We start from the raw sequence: 15,056 nt of genomic DNA on the forward strand, positions 1-15,056 counted from the left end.
GTAACAAGGACATTGCACAATCTAATGACTACATCCTTCAAACATTTAGCTGGTATTGACCTAGAAGATAAAAGGTAGTAATATTTAATTGTTTTAATTTCATTTCATGCTTAATTCTTGCATGCTAGTCAAAGGGAACGGGTTCATTTCTGAATCATGTGATGCAATTAATTGTACATTATAATTAGAATAATTTCCTAATAACTTTTATTTTCAAAATATGGAAATTTAAGTGCTTAATAAATGAGGCCTTTGTGTTCGCTTCAAAATTGAGTGAGGTATTAATATAAAGTGCAGTATCAAGTGTTGAGTGTTCTAGATTTTCTCTTCTACAATAAACTTAGTAAAAAAAGCGCATCATCCTGATCTTTAAGCTTAATAGTACTTCTGTAACAGTTGCCCCAGAATATCAGAATTTACACCTGATTTTATAGTTCTCCAATTACATTCTGCTTTTGGACAATTTCATTTTATTCAACAGATGGCAGTGTTGAATAAACCATAACAGTATTTGTGAGGAGACCATTTTAATTTTTCCTGGTGCCACACTACAGTATCAACACCGTTTTCTAAATGGCAGACATATTTATCGACTAACTTATCATTTGTTATCAAGCTAACAAAACCAAAAAGAAACAGACTAATTTGGGAACCCTTTGAAGGGCAGGAGCGTTAAAAACTCAACTTTTGAAAGTCTGTATGAAATCCTCAGGTAGCTGTAAATAAAAAGCAACAATGATGAGAGAGCAAGATCTGGAGTATAAAATATATACAAATTTTCAGTTTGCAAGAGGACACTACATCTGTGTAACCAGTGTCTAGGTACTGTAACATCCTGTATAAAATCAAAGATGTCTGACATCTAAAAAAATCTACAGCCTCCAAACCAGTTTCACTGTCAATATGTGAGTTAAAATTTCCAATTAAAAGAACGAACTGATAGTAAGGCTAAAAACACAATTATTATACAGTAATTCCTTCATCGAGACTACACAACACGATACAATAACATGCATATACTGCAGCAAAAATATAACACCGTCATTTTTAATGAGCAGCATCTACACAAAGTCCTTGTCAGTCTTCCCTCATCTTCTTATCTGGAGTTTTGCTGTACATTATCAGATGAAACTATATCTCGTTAAGCATCATTGCAAATAATTGCATGACAGTCATATCATTTGCACAATTGGTTTTAAAGAATTATGCACGTTAGGTCATGTAGTGATTATGGATGAGTTCCGACCTCATTCAACTAAAGTGGTAACAAAGAGTCCTATCAGTGGGAGATAATTCCAAAAATGTACAGGAAGTCATCTGTAGTATTAAAGGCAAAGGTTGCAAAGAAGAAGAAATCCTCAATACAGTACATGTGAATCTATATTGATGGATAGAGGACTAGACAAACCAGCTACATAGTCTGTGGTTGGGTAGTGCTTTACATATTCTGGAAATGATAGGTTGTTTCTCCTGTCTTTAATCGCCTTGTCGTTACACTGCAGAATCGAGCAAAGAACAGTTTGCCTCTACAAATATTGCTGAGGAGCTGGTGAAGCTTTTCAAGAAGCAGGCGGAGCATGAGAAGAAAGAGATGATCTTTGAGGTCTTGGCTCCTTTGGCAGAGAATGGTGAGTACTTAATTATTATAGCTTCCTGAGGCTCATTTGCAGTCACGTCTCTCTTCACAGTCTCTTATATCAGCCAAAACTGACAGTTCTCAGTTCCTTGATTGTTTCACACAGGATGGATTTAACAGTTCAGATCTCTATCTGTGGTTGGCCTGCACCCATGACACAGGATAAGACAGTCTGTTCTGCCTTAATTGCATCTGTCAGTTGGATCTATGGTAAATATTTAGTACCATTGAGTGTTTTGTAAGATGGTTTAGAGTGCTATTATCAAGAAAAAAAACTGTGATCTAAAGAGCTTAAAGGAATGTACCCTGCCGCTAATAGAGTTGACTCCAGTTGTTTTCATGCTCTTCCATCCATCCATTTTCTAACCGTTTTATCCAGTAGAGGGGAGCTCGAAACTATCCCAGCAAGCAACGTGTGCGCAAGGCAGGATACACTAGATAGGCCATCAGCACATCACAGGCCACACACAGGCACAGGTGCGCACACACCCACAACAGGGCCAATTTTCCCTGAATCCAATCAACCAACCAGTATGTCTTTGAATTGTTGGCGGAAAGCTACGCGAACACGGGGAGAAGATACAAACTTCACCAGTAACACCGCAGGAATTGAACTCAAGGATCCAGCGCTGTGAGGCAGCAATGATAACCACTGCGCCACTCTGCCACCTTATTCATGTCCTAGATACAGTGTTGCTAGAAGTTGGTTACATGTGTTGCAGAAATAAATGAAAATTTGGTATTCGATTATCAGTTTGTTTGAAATAAGCCTGCATGTAAATAGTAAAGGACATCAAAGTTGGTCCTTTGCACACTGGTGTGTGTGGGTTTTAAAAGTTGCCACATGCTACCCACTGTATACCATTCTAAGTGACACAAATTGCCTAAAATTGGCATATGGCATATAAGCAACTTTCCCTGTTTTGATTGTGTAGTACAAGGAGCCCATTTAGAGGGCTAAAACTACATTTCCCTGTTGGCCATGGCTTGATTGAGAATCTCTGAGTTAATTGAGCACAGTGTAAAGTATAAAGGTGTGGCAGAACAGATTGGTTTGTCTGTGTTTAAAACCAGGCAGTTGCACTGAAGACTGAAGTTTCAACAGCTTCAAGAAAAACACAAAATGAAAAAGATTAAACCTTTTTGAACCTGAACATTTAATAGTAGGGATATTCCACAGAAAGTCTAGAATTGTAGAAGTTTATTTCTTCCATGGTTGTTGATATAATTGGGAGTGTTTAATAGCCACCTGCCTGTTTTTGCGAGCGTTTGTTTGAAAAATTGTTGATAATTTTTAAAAATAAATCCTTTGTGATAGCAGTACCACACAAACTCTTCCATATAGACAACATGTCAGAAAGAACCTAGCCATGGTGAACTATTCCCCAGTGTCACACATGTTTCAAGTGTATCTCATGTGAAAAAGGAATGATTTAGTGCATATTGCCTTCCCCAAATCCTGTGCAGTCCCCTTCAAGATTACTCTCTCCTTCAGATGTTTAAGCCAATATTGAAACCAGCTATACAACAGTTTAAAGTTCCTGCCTTTCCTGAATAACATATGTAACTTCTTGAAATAATTTTCATAATGCAAAAAACATTAAAGTTCTAAGCATCCGTAACTTAGATAGATACTTTAATCCCAGCAATACCAGTCTGTGTTTTGTAGATGATGTATTTATTAGCACATTTGATCTTTAATACTTTTAATTTATTCTTGTCTCTACCCCCTGCCTTAACTTCAGTTCGAGAACCGACATCAGACTCATGTTTTTCAAAGGAAAAACTTTGTTTCTCTGGAGAAAGATTAGTGTTTTTCTGACTTTCATGTCTGAGCTGTAGATGCACTAGGACTCGCTGTTTGGGCTAATTTGACAATATTAACAGATTTTTAAATCAAGAGCTTTTCCAGCTGAATTACCCAGTTCAAATCCTTGATGTATGTACTGTATATAGCCTTGGTTGTGAACTTTGACAGGGGTATCTCAACATGTATCTACCTGTTAGCAAAAGAGTGCTGTTCTTGTCCATAATTTAATAAACCTAGTGACAGATTAGGCCAAAAGAGCAACGCATGGCCGCCTGTTCTATTTTGATCTGATGAACTGCAGCAACAGGCAAAACTGACAAGCCTCAAGCGTATGTAACAAGGATCTGTGATTTGGGTCCAGTTCAGTAGCATTTACCTGCTTCCTGGTCTTAGTGCCTTCATATAATGAAGAAGGGGAAATATGTGAGATGTCTTTCTTTCCCTCTCACTCTGAAGAAGCAAGGAAGGTTAAATGGAATGTTAGACCCCACTGTGTGACAATTAACCCTTATTCAGTGATGGGGGGGCCTGTAAGAGATCCCCCTTGATAGGAGCTTACCAAGCTGCACATAAACTCAGCCCGATGGGAAGGAAGATTAAATGGCCCAGGGAACCACCAAGTTCTACACTACCTTTCTTTCCTTGTCGTCTTTCTTCTGCAGCCCATTTAGCTTCAATCCCTGTAGCAGGGGAAGTTCCTCGTCCGATGAATTCCAGTTTGGCTGGTCTCGTTCTTTGCCTTCTTTCTTACAAAAACCTTCAATTTATATCACAAACAAAATTTCCAGGTGTGTGCAGCGCCTTATTCTGCGATTCAGAACGAGGCAGCACCGGTGAGGTGAAGTTGCCCTATTGTATTGTAAACAACCAGGCCTGTGAGAACTGTACATCTCTTTTGATCTAGTACTAATATGGCTCTCGATCTTGAAACGATTTGGCCAAAAAATACAACTTGTTAACTCTGTGGTGAAATATCTGCTGCACAACCAGCACTTAATTTACTCATATATTGTATTGCATTAGTCATTGTGGTGACTAGTGAGCAGGAAGGGCCATTTTGTGTCGCAATTCATGAAAGCTCTCGCCCATCGCAAGATTTGCAACAACATGGCCACTATACACTGCTTTCACAAAATTCACGATTTTGTGCTTAATTTGGAATTTGACAAATTTTGTGATGCCGTCAATTTATTTTGCTACCGAGGTTTAATAACTGGTCTGAGAAATTGGGACTGCAGTTCCACTTCAATAAGAAAAGGTCTTTACCGGGCTTCATCCACCCAAATATGTTGTTACCTTTTAAAATAAACACCTCCCGTGGATCTGGGCCTGAGATCATTCACAGTTTCCCCTATTTCCTTATGCAAATATGGGGAATGTATCTGGTGGTTCAACCCCAATTCTACAGTTCTGGTTCATCCGCTGTGCTCTAAGGTTGTGCCCAGGAAGTTGTGGCAGTTGGGTGGGATTTTAAATACCTGAGGTTCCTATAATTAAAGTGCTGACTCCTGTCAATGGGATCAATTCTCTAAGTTAAGTGGCAAACAGTTTGATGTGTAAGGGAAGGGGATTGTTGCAGTGAGTGACTGATCATGTTTTATCCATTTGGAATTGCTTATCGTACAGGATACATCATGATTTTAAGTGCATTTCTTATTACGTCTGGATGAAACAATGTATTACCTAATAAGTAATTCCATTAAAAACACGCACGCTCATTGCAAAGTGGTAGCATTTTTTCGTTTGTAATTTCTTCTGCGTTTATTGTAGGTAATTTGTATAACTCTCCAGCTGTTACAGAGCAAAAAGATCCAATAGATGGATGTAACAGTCATTTTCCTGAACAGTCCCACAGAGAATCAGATCTGAGGCAATTAATTCCACACTGAAATACAGAGAGAAGAAACTCAACATTTCGGCTGTTGAGCTTTCTTCAGGGTCTTCTGATTTGTCATTGGACCTGTTATTCACAGTGTCATCTCTCATCAGTGTCATCCTTGCCCAGCTGCTCAGTTTGGAGGAGCAGTCTGGTCGTGGCAGTGTCTAAGTGGTATAATACACCTTCCATTCCTGGATAATACTGTAGAATGTGCTTACAGGGACATTCAGAGAATGCAGTAGTTTTTGTACCATTCTCATGATCACTATCATGACTTTTCCTTTTTCTTTCATGTTATCTACAGTAACTCAGTAAACAGCAAAGAAAGTTTGGAGGCTGTAATTCTGCCAAAGGGGATGTTACTAAGTACTGACTTTTGCACATAGCACATTTACTGTTTTTTTTTTCAATCTGTTAAATTCGGCAAATAAATAGTAACTGTGCATTAAAATTTGTGTTTTCTCTTAGAAAATCAACAAAACGTAATTTGGCCAAACGTTTGCAACTGTATATAACAGTTGCTATTTGGTATTTGAAACTGTTAGGACTGCAAGCTTGAAAGCAACATAATGTGAAAACTATGCAAGCATCTGAATACTTTTGCAAGGCACAGTGTATGTGCGTATCACAGGCAAATAATCCTAAATGTGTAGCATTTATGGTAAACCTTACTTTACCTTCAGGAAACTGTAAGGAATTTGTTTTGTCAGGAAGTGTTGGGTGATTTCTGTTGGCTCTGTGTTGTGTTTTCAGGGTAAAAGAGAAAAAGTCCTATTAATGGAGGTATAATATATTGTTACAGTTTTGGGTGACTGAGAAGTGTCTTTAAGACTTTAGATAAAATTTTGTGACACTGGGAAAAGTAAACACTTCTAACTACAAAGCAGAGAGGGTGTTTGCCGAGGTCTGGGGGGTCCCTTGAGCAGAAACAATAGAAAAGTTTATTATAGTGTGCCTAGCCAAGTTGTGGATTAATGATTGCAAAGGAGCAGGGCAGAAAGACACAGTATAAGTTCACCTTAAGAGGAAAAAAAGGAGGGGAAGAAGGAGAGGAGAGAAGGAGAAGCAGGTAGAAGAGAGAGGAGTCCGGAGGAGTTGGGACTTGAAGCTTGCACCAGGGGAGAGCTCCTTTGTCATGATCATCCAAACAGAACCTGATTGGAGCTACAGTAAGTACTTGAACCCTGTTAGAGAGGGCAGGCTTTTCTGTTTATCAGGGAACTTGGGTTTCCTGGGTAAAAGATACCTCAGTTACAAACGTCTTTCCTGATTAGGGTGTGTTTTACGGATCGGAATCTAGGCTCCCATTTAATTTTTGGCATCCAGGGTGCAGAGACAAAGATTTAACTGCAGGCAGCTCATCTCTTGTGTGGCCTCTGTAGGCATATTAAGAGTTTAGTGCTTGGTAGCAGTCTGGCGTTTTCTGTGTAACCAGAATGTTAGGCCTCTGAAATGCCTTATCTGTAAATACTGTATAAAATGTAACTTTGTGTGTTGTATGTTTTGTGTGGTTTATTTGTTTTAACCAAATGTGCCTGGATTATTACTCCTCTCAACAAAGCTGTGCCAGAGTAAAGTATTCCCTTGCCTCTAATTATACCAGCCGCTCAGGTATATGGTTAGAAATCATGTACATGTTGGAGGTTATGAATAATTATTTCACTTATTGACTAAGCTGCTCGGTCAATTCCTGATTTTTACCAGTTTCGTAACCCCGCATTTGTAACAATACACTATGTTGTGGCTTTGTGTAACACAAAAGGTAATAATTTCCTATATCCCATGAATTTTATTTTGTGTCTTCAGAGAGAATGTCTTTAATACACATTCGGATTTGCTTATTTTCTGAAAGAACATTTGGATGACATAACAGCAGAAGGCTTTGAAAATTGCTTATACACTATCTTACAAAGGAGGTTTTTTATAATTAATTCATTTTCGTACCATACTTTACTTTCCTCCTTAAAGCAAACCGTATCTTTAAAACATGTCTGTGTGTTCATCAAACCATCTTCAAAAATATTTAAAAAATGATGGTTCTTTTTAAATTAAAAGGTTGTTTTTTGTTGTTGTTATTGTTATGTTTTCAATAAGAGGTTTGGATTGTAGCCTGCCATAGTTGTAAAGGTCTCATTTACCTTGATCATTGACGACCAGATTGTTTTGGATCTGTAAACAATGTTTTTTTTTAGCAGAGGAGTGTTTATTCTGAGAAAATAATGCTCTGGAAATAAAACGAGAGGATTATTATTGTTATTCTGGTCACAGGCAGCCTTTCTTGTACAGTTAGTCTCCAAGACAACGTCCTACTTTAGCAGCTACAGAAAGGATGATTGCTCCCTCACGTGGTCAGGACTGTTAGGAGAGCAACTCCAGTTTTCCTAAACGCACAGCATCCTCTCCCTACATAACGCTCAGCAGGGCTCACCCAAGGTTGTGATTTATCAGAGCTGAAAATGAATAGAGGTGTATGGTCTTGGAAGGAAATCCCAGCTTTAGGAATCAGATTATGAATCCCTTCGGGTGTGGAGGGGAAGATAGGAAAGCTGGTCCCGGGAATGTGAATCTTACCATCCTTGACAGCAAGAACTTGCATTTTCTTCTGCTTTTAATTCTTTTAATTTTTTGGCCTTTCTTCAAAGCCCAGGCTTCCCACTCATTATGGGAGTCGAAGATTTAGTGAGAAGGTATTGAGCTGATATAATGTATACTCCCGGCGTTTCAGTGTGCTGGTGAGGTTCGATAAAGATAAAACATGTAAGAATTTGCACATACCTTTGAGGACAGGACCTTTCAGCGCCTTTTCTGCTGAGGCACAAATTAAAACATTACTGAAATCAGCAGAAGTGAGTTAAAAGTTAAATATATGACAGTCGTTGTGTGGGTCTTTTTTTAGCGTCCTGATAAATTAACTACGTCCCCCCTTCAGTTTTAAATCTTTTTCTGCTATGGGTCTGAAGGCACCATCACTATTGTAGTTGTGTAATCCATGCCAACGACAAGTCCCACGTTAACAGATAAAACTTTCCTATGGTATCTAAAAGTCTGAGTGCTAGCACCCCAAGGTATTTTGTGACCAGTGTTTAAAAACGTTTTGCATTTTGCATGAAGAAAAATAAGTCTGGCAGTTGCTAAGCATGTCAGCTCCTTAAAGCTTTCTGAAATGAAGGCTCAGTTGTTCAGTTTGTGATTTCCTGGAGAGCAGTAGAGTGGCTCGTGGCTGGGGTGATTATAACTTGCAACAGAAGAAAAGCTTTGTGCGTTTATGTTAATTAAAGAGCAGTGCAAAGGAACAAAAGAGACTGATGCACTTGGGTGAAACAGGAAATGGAATTTTTTACATGGCTAGTTCCTCCTGTATTTTAAAAAATAAAAGGTCTAAAAATTAAAATAGGCAGGATTGCGCTCAATTATTTAAGTAACCTGACCAGCAGCTAATAAGCCTTCCATTTTTAATTTGTGGTAAACCAAATCTGAACTATCAAACACAATTCTGTGCAGTTCCACACAAAATTGTATTCTGTAGTAAATAAAAATTGAAACTGTTCCCTAGTTCCAAGGCAGCTTCATGCATCAGATAGTTTGAGCTGCAGTTCAAAAAGAAATAAAATGGATTTTGAAGAAGGGTTGATGTATTATAGATCAGTAGCCTTTCTAGACTGTTTATTTACTCTCTCCAGTGGAATACTTAAAGCTTTTTAATTATGTGCCAGTAATGACATCCCAGCAGAATAGCAAAGCCTATTCTGTTCCATCTCTCTGTCTTCTTCTTCTGTTTCTATTTGCTTGTCTTTCTCCTTGTCCTGTATCTGACCTATACCTGACCTGACCTGTCCAGTACCTCTGTCCTCTGCCCCGTGTCTGACCTGTACCTCTGACCTCTCATATCCCTTTGACCTCTACCTCTGTCCTGTGTGTGACAAGTAGCTCTGTCCTTTCTGACCTGTCCTGTGCCTAGCCTTCACCTCTGACCTGTACCTCTGTCCTGTCCTGTGCCTAACCTTAACCTCTGACCTATCATGTACCTATGTCCTGTACCTCCGACCTATCTTTCTCTCCTGTCCTGTGCCTAACCTTAACCTCTGATCTGTCCCTCTGTCTTGTCCCGCCTTCGTCTCCACAGACGTGATCAAGCTGCAGCTGGTGGAGGCAGGACTGGTAGAGTGCCTCTTGGACATTGTGGCTCAGACAGTGGACGGAGAGAAAGAGGAGGACATTGCTGAACTGAAGACCGCTTCTGACCTCATGGTCTTGCTGCTGTTAGGGGGTATGGAGAATGTGTTTTTTTCCCCTTTGTTTTAATGTAGCTGATCTATGTGAAGGTGATTCAGACATACACAATTCCCCCACCTTAGAGCCATAGAAATGGCTGTCCTTGGATTCAATGTATGGAAAAACAATTTGCTGCGATCATATAGTCCTTATAGTTCATGTTTTTCATGTTCTTTTTCTGTATATTATCAATATTTTAAAATCTGAAATTAATAAGTCTGCAGTGATAGAATCTAGAGAAATCTGCAACGAGGCTGAGCTGCTGAGTAGGTTGCTGCAGAAAGAAATGTCTTGCTGCTGCTTCTTTCTTGGGAGGTTTGGGGTTGCAGTTTATTTTGGAAGATGCAGTAGAGTTCGACTAATTAGCTGTGACCAATTAAGACGACGGCCCTGGAATGACGGAGTCTGATCCCATGAGTGGGAGTATTAGGGCGACTCCTAAGGATTTCCTTGGCTTTGCCCCGGAGAAGCTTCATTCAGTGTGCGTCGCATGTTTCAGATGAATCCATGCAGAAGCTGTTCGAGGAAGGCAAGGGGAGCGTCTTCCAAAGGGTCTTGTCCTGGGTCCCATCACACAACCACCAGCTGCAGCTGGCTGGAGCCCTGGCCATCGCCAATTTTGCCCGGAATGGTGAGAACCCTCATTGTTTTCTTTTCGCTCAGAATGGTTAAATATCTCCCTTGTTGCAGTGAGGTGTCTTCTTACATTTCCCTTGCTTTGATTGACAAAGTTTATTAAGAGGAGGATTGGACCTGTACATAAGTTCCCAATAGCTGGCAAATTCACAGTATGTTAATCCTGGACGTGTGCATTATAATACATGCTCATAGCAACATTTCCAGAGCTGCTCTGTAAATCCTTCAGTGATATACATTGTGAGGATATAAAGGCATCACACAAAGCTTATTCTAGTGTTATGCCTGTTTTGTTTGGATTTTGATGTATTACCAGTTGTTTGTTAAAATGGAGGTGTGTTCTACAAGGCGTAGGTGCAACATAGTTCACCAGTCAATTGAAAATAGTTTATTACACTCAAGTTCATTTCATGAACTTACAGTGGTCACGAGTTGGTTTTTAAAAAGCAGGGCATCTGTGAAGCTTGTTGCTGCAGTAGCCATCTGGAGTAGACAAAGACCACACATTCCAAATGTGCCTGGTGCTTTGAGGGTAAGGACAGGTATTTTTAGGTGAAAGACAGCTCTGCTGTGATGCTGAATTGCTGCCCCTCTCTGTGATGTTCTTACAAAGTTAAAAAAGCGACAGTCTGCGGAAGATTTAAGAGGCTTAATTGAAATGTTCTGGGAGAGTGGTGAGAATATATTTTTGTAGAATCCACCCTCCCCCTCAAATCACTATACTGGAATTGGATAGATGGGTATTGGAATAGGTTGTGAAGAACATGACAAGAACAAAATACTTGTTTCTGAGTGAGTGATGTCTGCAATAGGAGAGGGAGGTTTATATACCAGTATCGTTTCTTAGTGGCCTTGAGATCTTTTACAATTGCATAGAAATAGCCATCTTGAGATTTGTTACAGAGTTCTGTGTCTGTCCATTCTCTTAAAGTGTCACTATACACTCTAAAAGGTTACTGTTCTGAATTTACCATATTATTCCTCAGCTTTGACCTACTTCAATATTACTAAATATTTCAGAAAACTTCTAATACCTTTTTCAAAGTGGAGAATATGTACCAAAATGTGTAAAACCAAAAGCCAAGCTATGTTGAAATATGACTTTCAATTATACACATCAATTTATTGTAAATCATTTTTTTTCTTGTAATGTTTTCACAGAACACGATTTTGGAAATGTCATTCAATCTGCTGAGCTAACACTGATAAACAAGTCAGTGTGTTCTGTTCAAACCTTTTTTTAAACTTCAACACAAAGTTGTCTCATTTGAAATTTTCTAGAGAATGTTATGGAGTGAATATGTAAAAGGAAAGTCATTGTTCATCGTAAGTCATGGGCGTTTTTTTCTTTTTCTGTCCTCAGTCCATATTCTATAGACATTCCTCCTTTGCAGTTTGTGTATTAATATTTTAAAATGTATCTCTTCTCATCAAAACTGTGATCTTACAAAGAAGGTTTGTTACTGCTCTGGCATTTGCGGTTTAATGCTACAGAATGTGGTCAACGCATAAAGTAGCCAGTTTGTCTGGAGAATTTTGTATTATATTAAATGTATTCCACAGAAATTCAGCTCTGTGCCAGAGCCTTCATAACATGTTTGCCACAATTGATTCTGTAAGCAAGTAAAAAGAACAAATTGTAATAGGGGAGAATATTATACAGGACTATCGGCCATAAAAACAGGTGTTTCTGGAGTAAGGAAAACCTCCCTCCTGATAGTGGGCCAGTTTGATCCCTCTGTCTCTAGGAACAGAGAAAGCCACAGGCCTACTGCAGACCTCTTCATCCTGAATGAGCTCAGGCAGTCAATTTTCCGAGAGATTGCCTCCATTGATGCTGCGGCTTTGTGTCGTGTCAGGATGCGCTGGCTATCGATGAGTGGATAATTGCTTGATACAAAATGGAGGTCACCCAGAACAGTTTTTCTCATTTAAATCCCGCCGTGGGGCTGATGTTTTCAATTTCAACTCATTGTTGTCAAGACAAAAAACAAATCTTGCTTTCGGCGTGCCCTCAGCCTCCCAGTCGAAAATGCAAGCATGGTAAAATAAATACCGCCTTCCCTTGAAGTGCCGTGCCATGCAAATTGATCAAAATTTCATCAGCTGTCACTGAGCTCTGTCTTTCCTTCTCCCGAGCATGCATCACTGAACACAAGTATGATCAATTTGTAATTTTGCACAGGAGTGGAGGAGGACAAGAACATGCACAATTAAGTGCAAAAAAGTTTGGCCTCAGTGAAACGAATAGCTGCCTCAGTGTTGTCATGATGTGGTGTCTCCTCGTATTCAGATGGTAATTGCATTCACATGGTGGACACTGGCATCGTGCAGAAGCTACTGGACCTTCTGGAGAGGCACGCAGAGGATGGAAATGTGACCGTTCAGCACGCTGCTCTCAGTGCCCTGAGGAATCTGGCCATTCCTGGTGAGCAGTATTGCACTGTGCACTCTTCATTTACAGCCCTGGCTCAGGATCTGAACAGCACATACAGTACCAGGCGATATCAGATTACCCACAGCTGTCAGTGCACAGCCAAGGCTGTTTTGGGGGCAAAGACGTTAAAAGGTCTCGTTTATCTCTCTGTTTTCACAAAATGTGCCCAAATGTTGAAAAACATTAGGGTGATTCCGTGTGTACTAGAAGTGTAATTGCAATGTATGAAGCAACATGCTGTCTGAACAAGTCATGTGTAAAACTGAAAATACGTCAGTCGTGCTGTTGAACTTTTCTTTTTACTTTTCCCCAGTGGTAAACAAGTCAAAAATGCTCTCCGCTGGAGTGTCGGATGTAGTTTTAAAGTTCCTCAAGTCAGAGATGCCTCCTGTCCAGTTTAAGTTGCTTGGGACACTGCGGATGCTTATAGACACACAAGGTAAGTTCAGTTCCCACCTGGCTGTTACAGGCTATCCGGTATAGGCTCGTGAGGGAACAGGAGCCTATCCCAGCAAGCAGCAAAAGCAAGGCAGCCTAGACCCTGGCCTGTACATCGCAGGGCACACATAGACACACATATTCACACCGGGGACAGTTTTCCCAGAAGCCAGTTAACCTTCCAGTATGTCTCTGGACTGTGGGAAGAAACCCACATGATCAAGAGGAGAACATACAAGATACTCCACACAGATAGTACCTCAGGAATTGAACCCAGGGCCCTAGAACTATAAATCAGCAATGTTAACCACTAAGCCACCCTGACATGTTCATGTGGTGTTGATTAATATTTAGAAAAACCCCCATGTTCTCCTTCGATTGAAAGTGGTATTAGACCGAAGGGGAAATGCAGGTATTGAGTAACAGGTACCAAAGGGTAGAATTAGTTTTGTGATTTGAGTGATGGGACCTCCAGGTGATACCCCTGCTGTAATCTAAACACCCTGACCCCATCCTCTCTCATGTGTGTTGACATCTGGAAACGCCATTCCTTTGCTTAACTGATTGGACTGATGCACAATGCTAATGCAGTGACTTACAAAGCGCAGAGATGTTTTATAGTGTGCTTTCAAAGCTGTGTGGATCCTAATGCCCCAGTACAAAGACAGGGACACTATATTGTAAAAACGCGCCATCCTTCAGTTGAGACGTAAAACCGAGGTCCCGATTCTATGTGGTCATTAAAAATCCCAGGGTGTTTCTCGAAAAGAGTAGGGGTGTTAAACGGTGTCCTGGCCAAATTTCCCCCGGCCTTTACCAATCATGTCCTCCTAATAATCCCCATCAGGCATGCCTGGCACTTAAACGTTTTGGCTCTGGTTGCTTCATGAGCTGGGGAGGAGTAAGTCTGAGCTACGGTACCTAGTTAAAGAGCGCAGCCTGGGTGATGGGTGGCGCCTGCCATGTTATCAAGGCATTTTCAGATCCACCGGGGAACAGCTGCACTCCGTCTGCTGCCTGGAAAACAACACTTCTCCCTGCCAAGCTGCATCAGTGCCTTGAACGCCTAATTAGCAGTCAGAAATGTGTGTGTTGGGTTACTCTTAACCTGTACAGAATTAAGAGAATTCAGCAGGAAACATCCCACAGTTGATCGTGTTGTAAGTGTGCTTAACCTGACCTGTTTTTTAACTTTAACACCGCTCATAATCACAATTCAGTTCAACTGGTGCTCAATTATACTTCAGAAATAAAGCTATGTGAGCAGGTAAAATCCTGAACTACAGCTACTATACTGAGGTTTGACTACAAAGGTTGAGAGAATTATCAAGCCTTTATATCCCCTAGAGAGTAGCAAGGCAGCCTCCTTGAGATACAGCTGGTGCTGCAGGCAGAGTACAAATACATTCATCTTAGAAGCAGGACCTCAGCTTTAGCCAACATTGTCATTTCACAGACTCTCTGATCCTCACAGATGTCACTCTCACTGTTGGCCTGTATCGTGATCTCGGCTCCACTCTTCTGTTCCTCCTCTGTGCCAGTCAAAGGTCTTCAGCAGGATGCGTTCTAAAAATAACATTTCCCACCAGTTACCTGCTGTGTTTCTGTGATACAGTCCTCTTTATCTCTTTCTAATCCCGTTTCCTCTTTGTCGGGAGAGGTGGATTTTATGGCACGAACACGATACAGCAGAAAGAGGTACCCGAGGAGTGAGGTAATGGTTGCCCAAGGGAACACGAGCGTGTTGCTGTTATTGGCACGGTGTTCCCAGAGCCAGCGAGGCGCCATCACCTCCTTCGCTTCACCTCGTTTCCTCTCGGGCGGCAGTCCAAATGTGGGCAGAGTCTCACTCCCACAGGGGCTCACAAGCGCTCGGCGCGATGTTCACCAGCACCAGGAGACGGAACTCCCTCAAAGCAGCTTTGGCTCAAGATTTTAAGACGTATCG

General features: G+C 40.7%; 1 protein-coding gene across 7 annotated transcripts in view; it reads left to right on the plus strand.

The window, feature by feature from the left end:
• The window catches only part of rap1gds1 (RAP1, GTP-GDP dissociation stimulator 1), a 71,435-nt gene that overhangs the window by 50,005 nt on the left and 6,374 nt on the right, over positions 1–15,056 (plus strand). For all 7 annotated transcript variants that reach the window (XM_015345818.2, XM_015345819.2, XM_006629905.3 and 4 more), the window contains 5 exons: positions 1,503–1,628; positions 9,449–9,592; positions 10,097–10,228; positions 12,527–12,661; positions 12,984–13,109. In XM_015345818.2, coding sequence (XP_015201304.1) covers positions 1,503–1,628; positions 9,449–9,592; positions 10,097–10,228; positions 12,527–12,661; positions 12,984–13,109 — 663 coding nt within the window. The remainder of the gene's footprint in view (positions 1–1,502; positions 1,629–9,448; positions 9,593–10,096; positions 10,229–12,526; positions 12,662–12,983; positions 13,110–15,056) is intronic.

This window comes from Lepisosteus oculatus, chromosome 1, assembly GCF_040954835.1.
Source record: "Lepisosteus oculatus isolate fLepOcu1 chromosome 1, fLepOcu1.hap2, whole genome shotgun sequence".
NCBI lineage: Eukaryota > Metazoa > Chordata > Actinopteri > Semionotiformes > Lepisosteidae > Lepisosteus > Lepisosteus oculatus.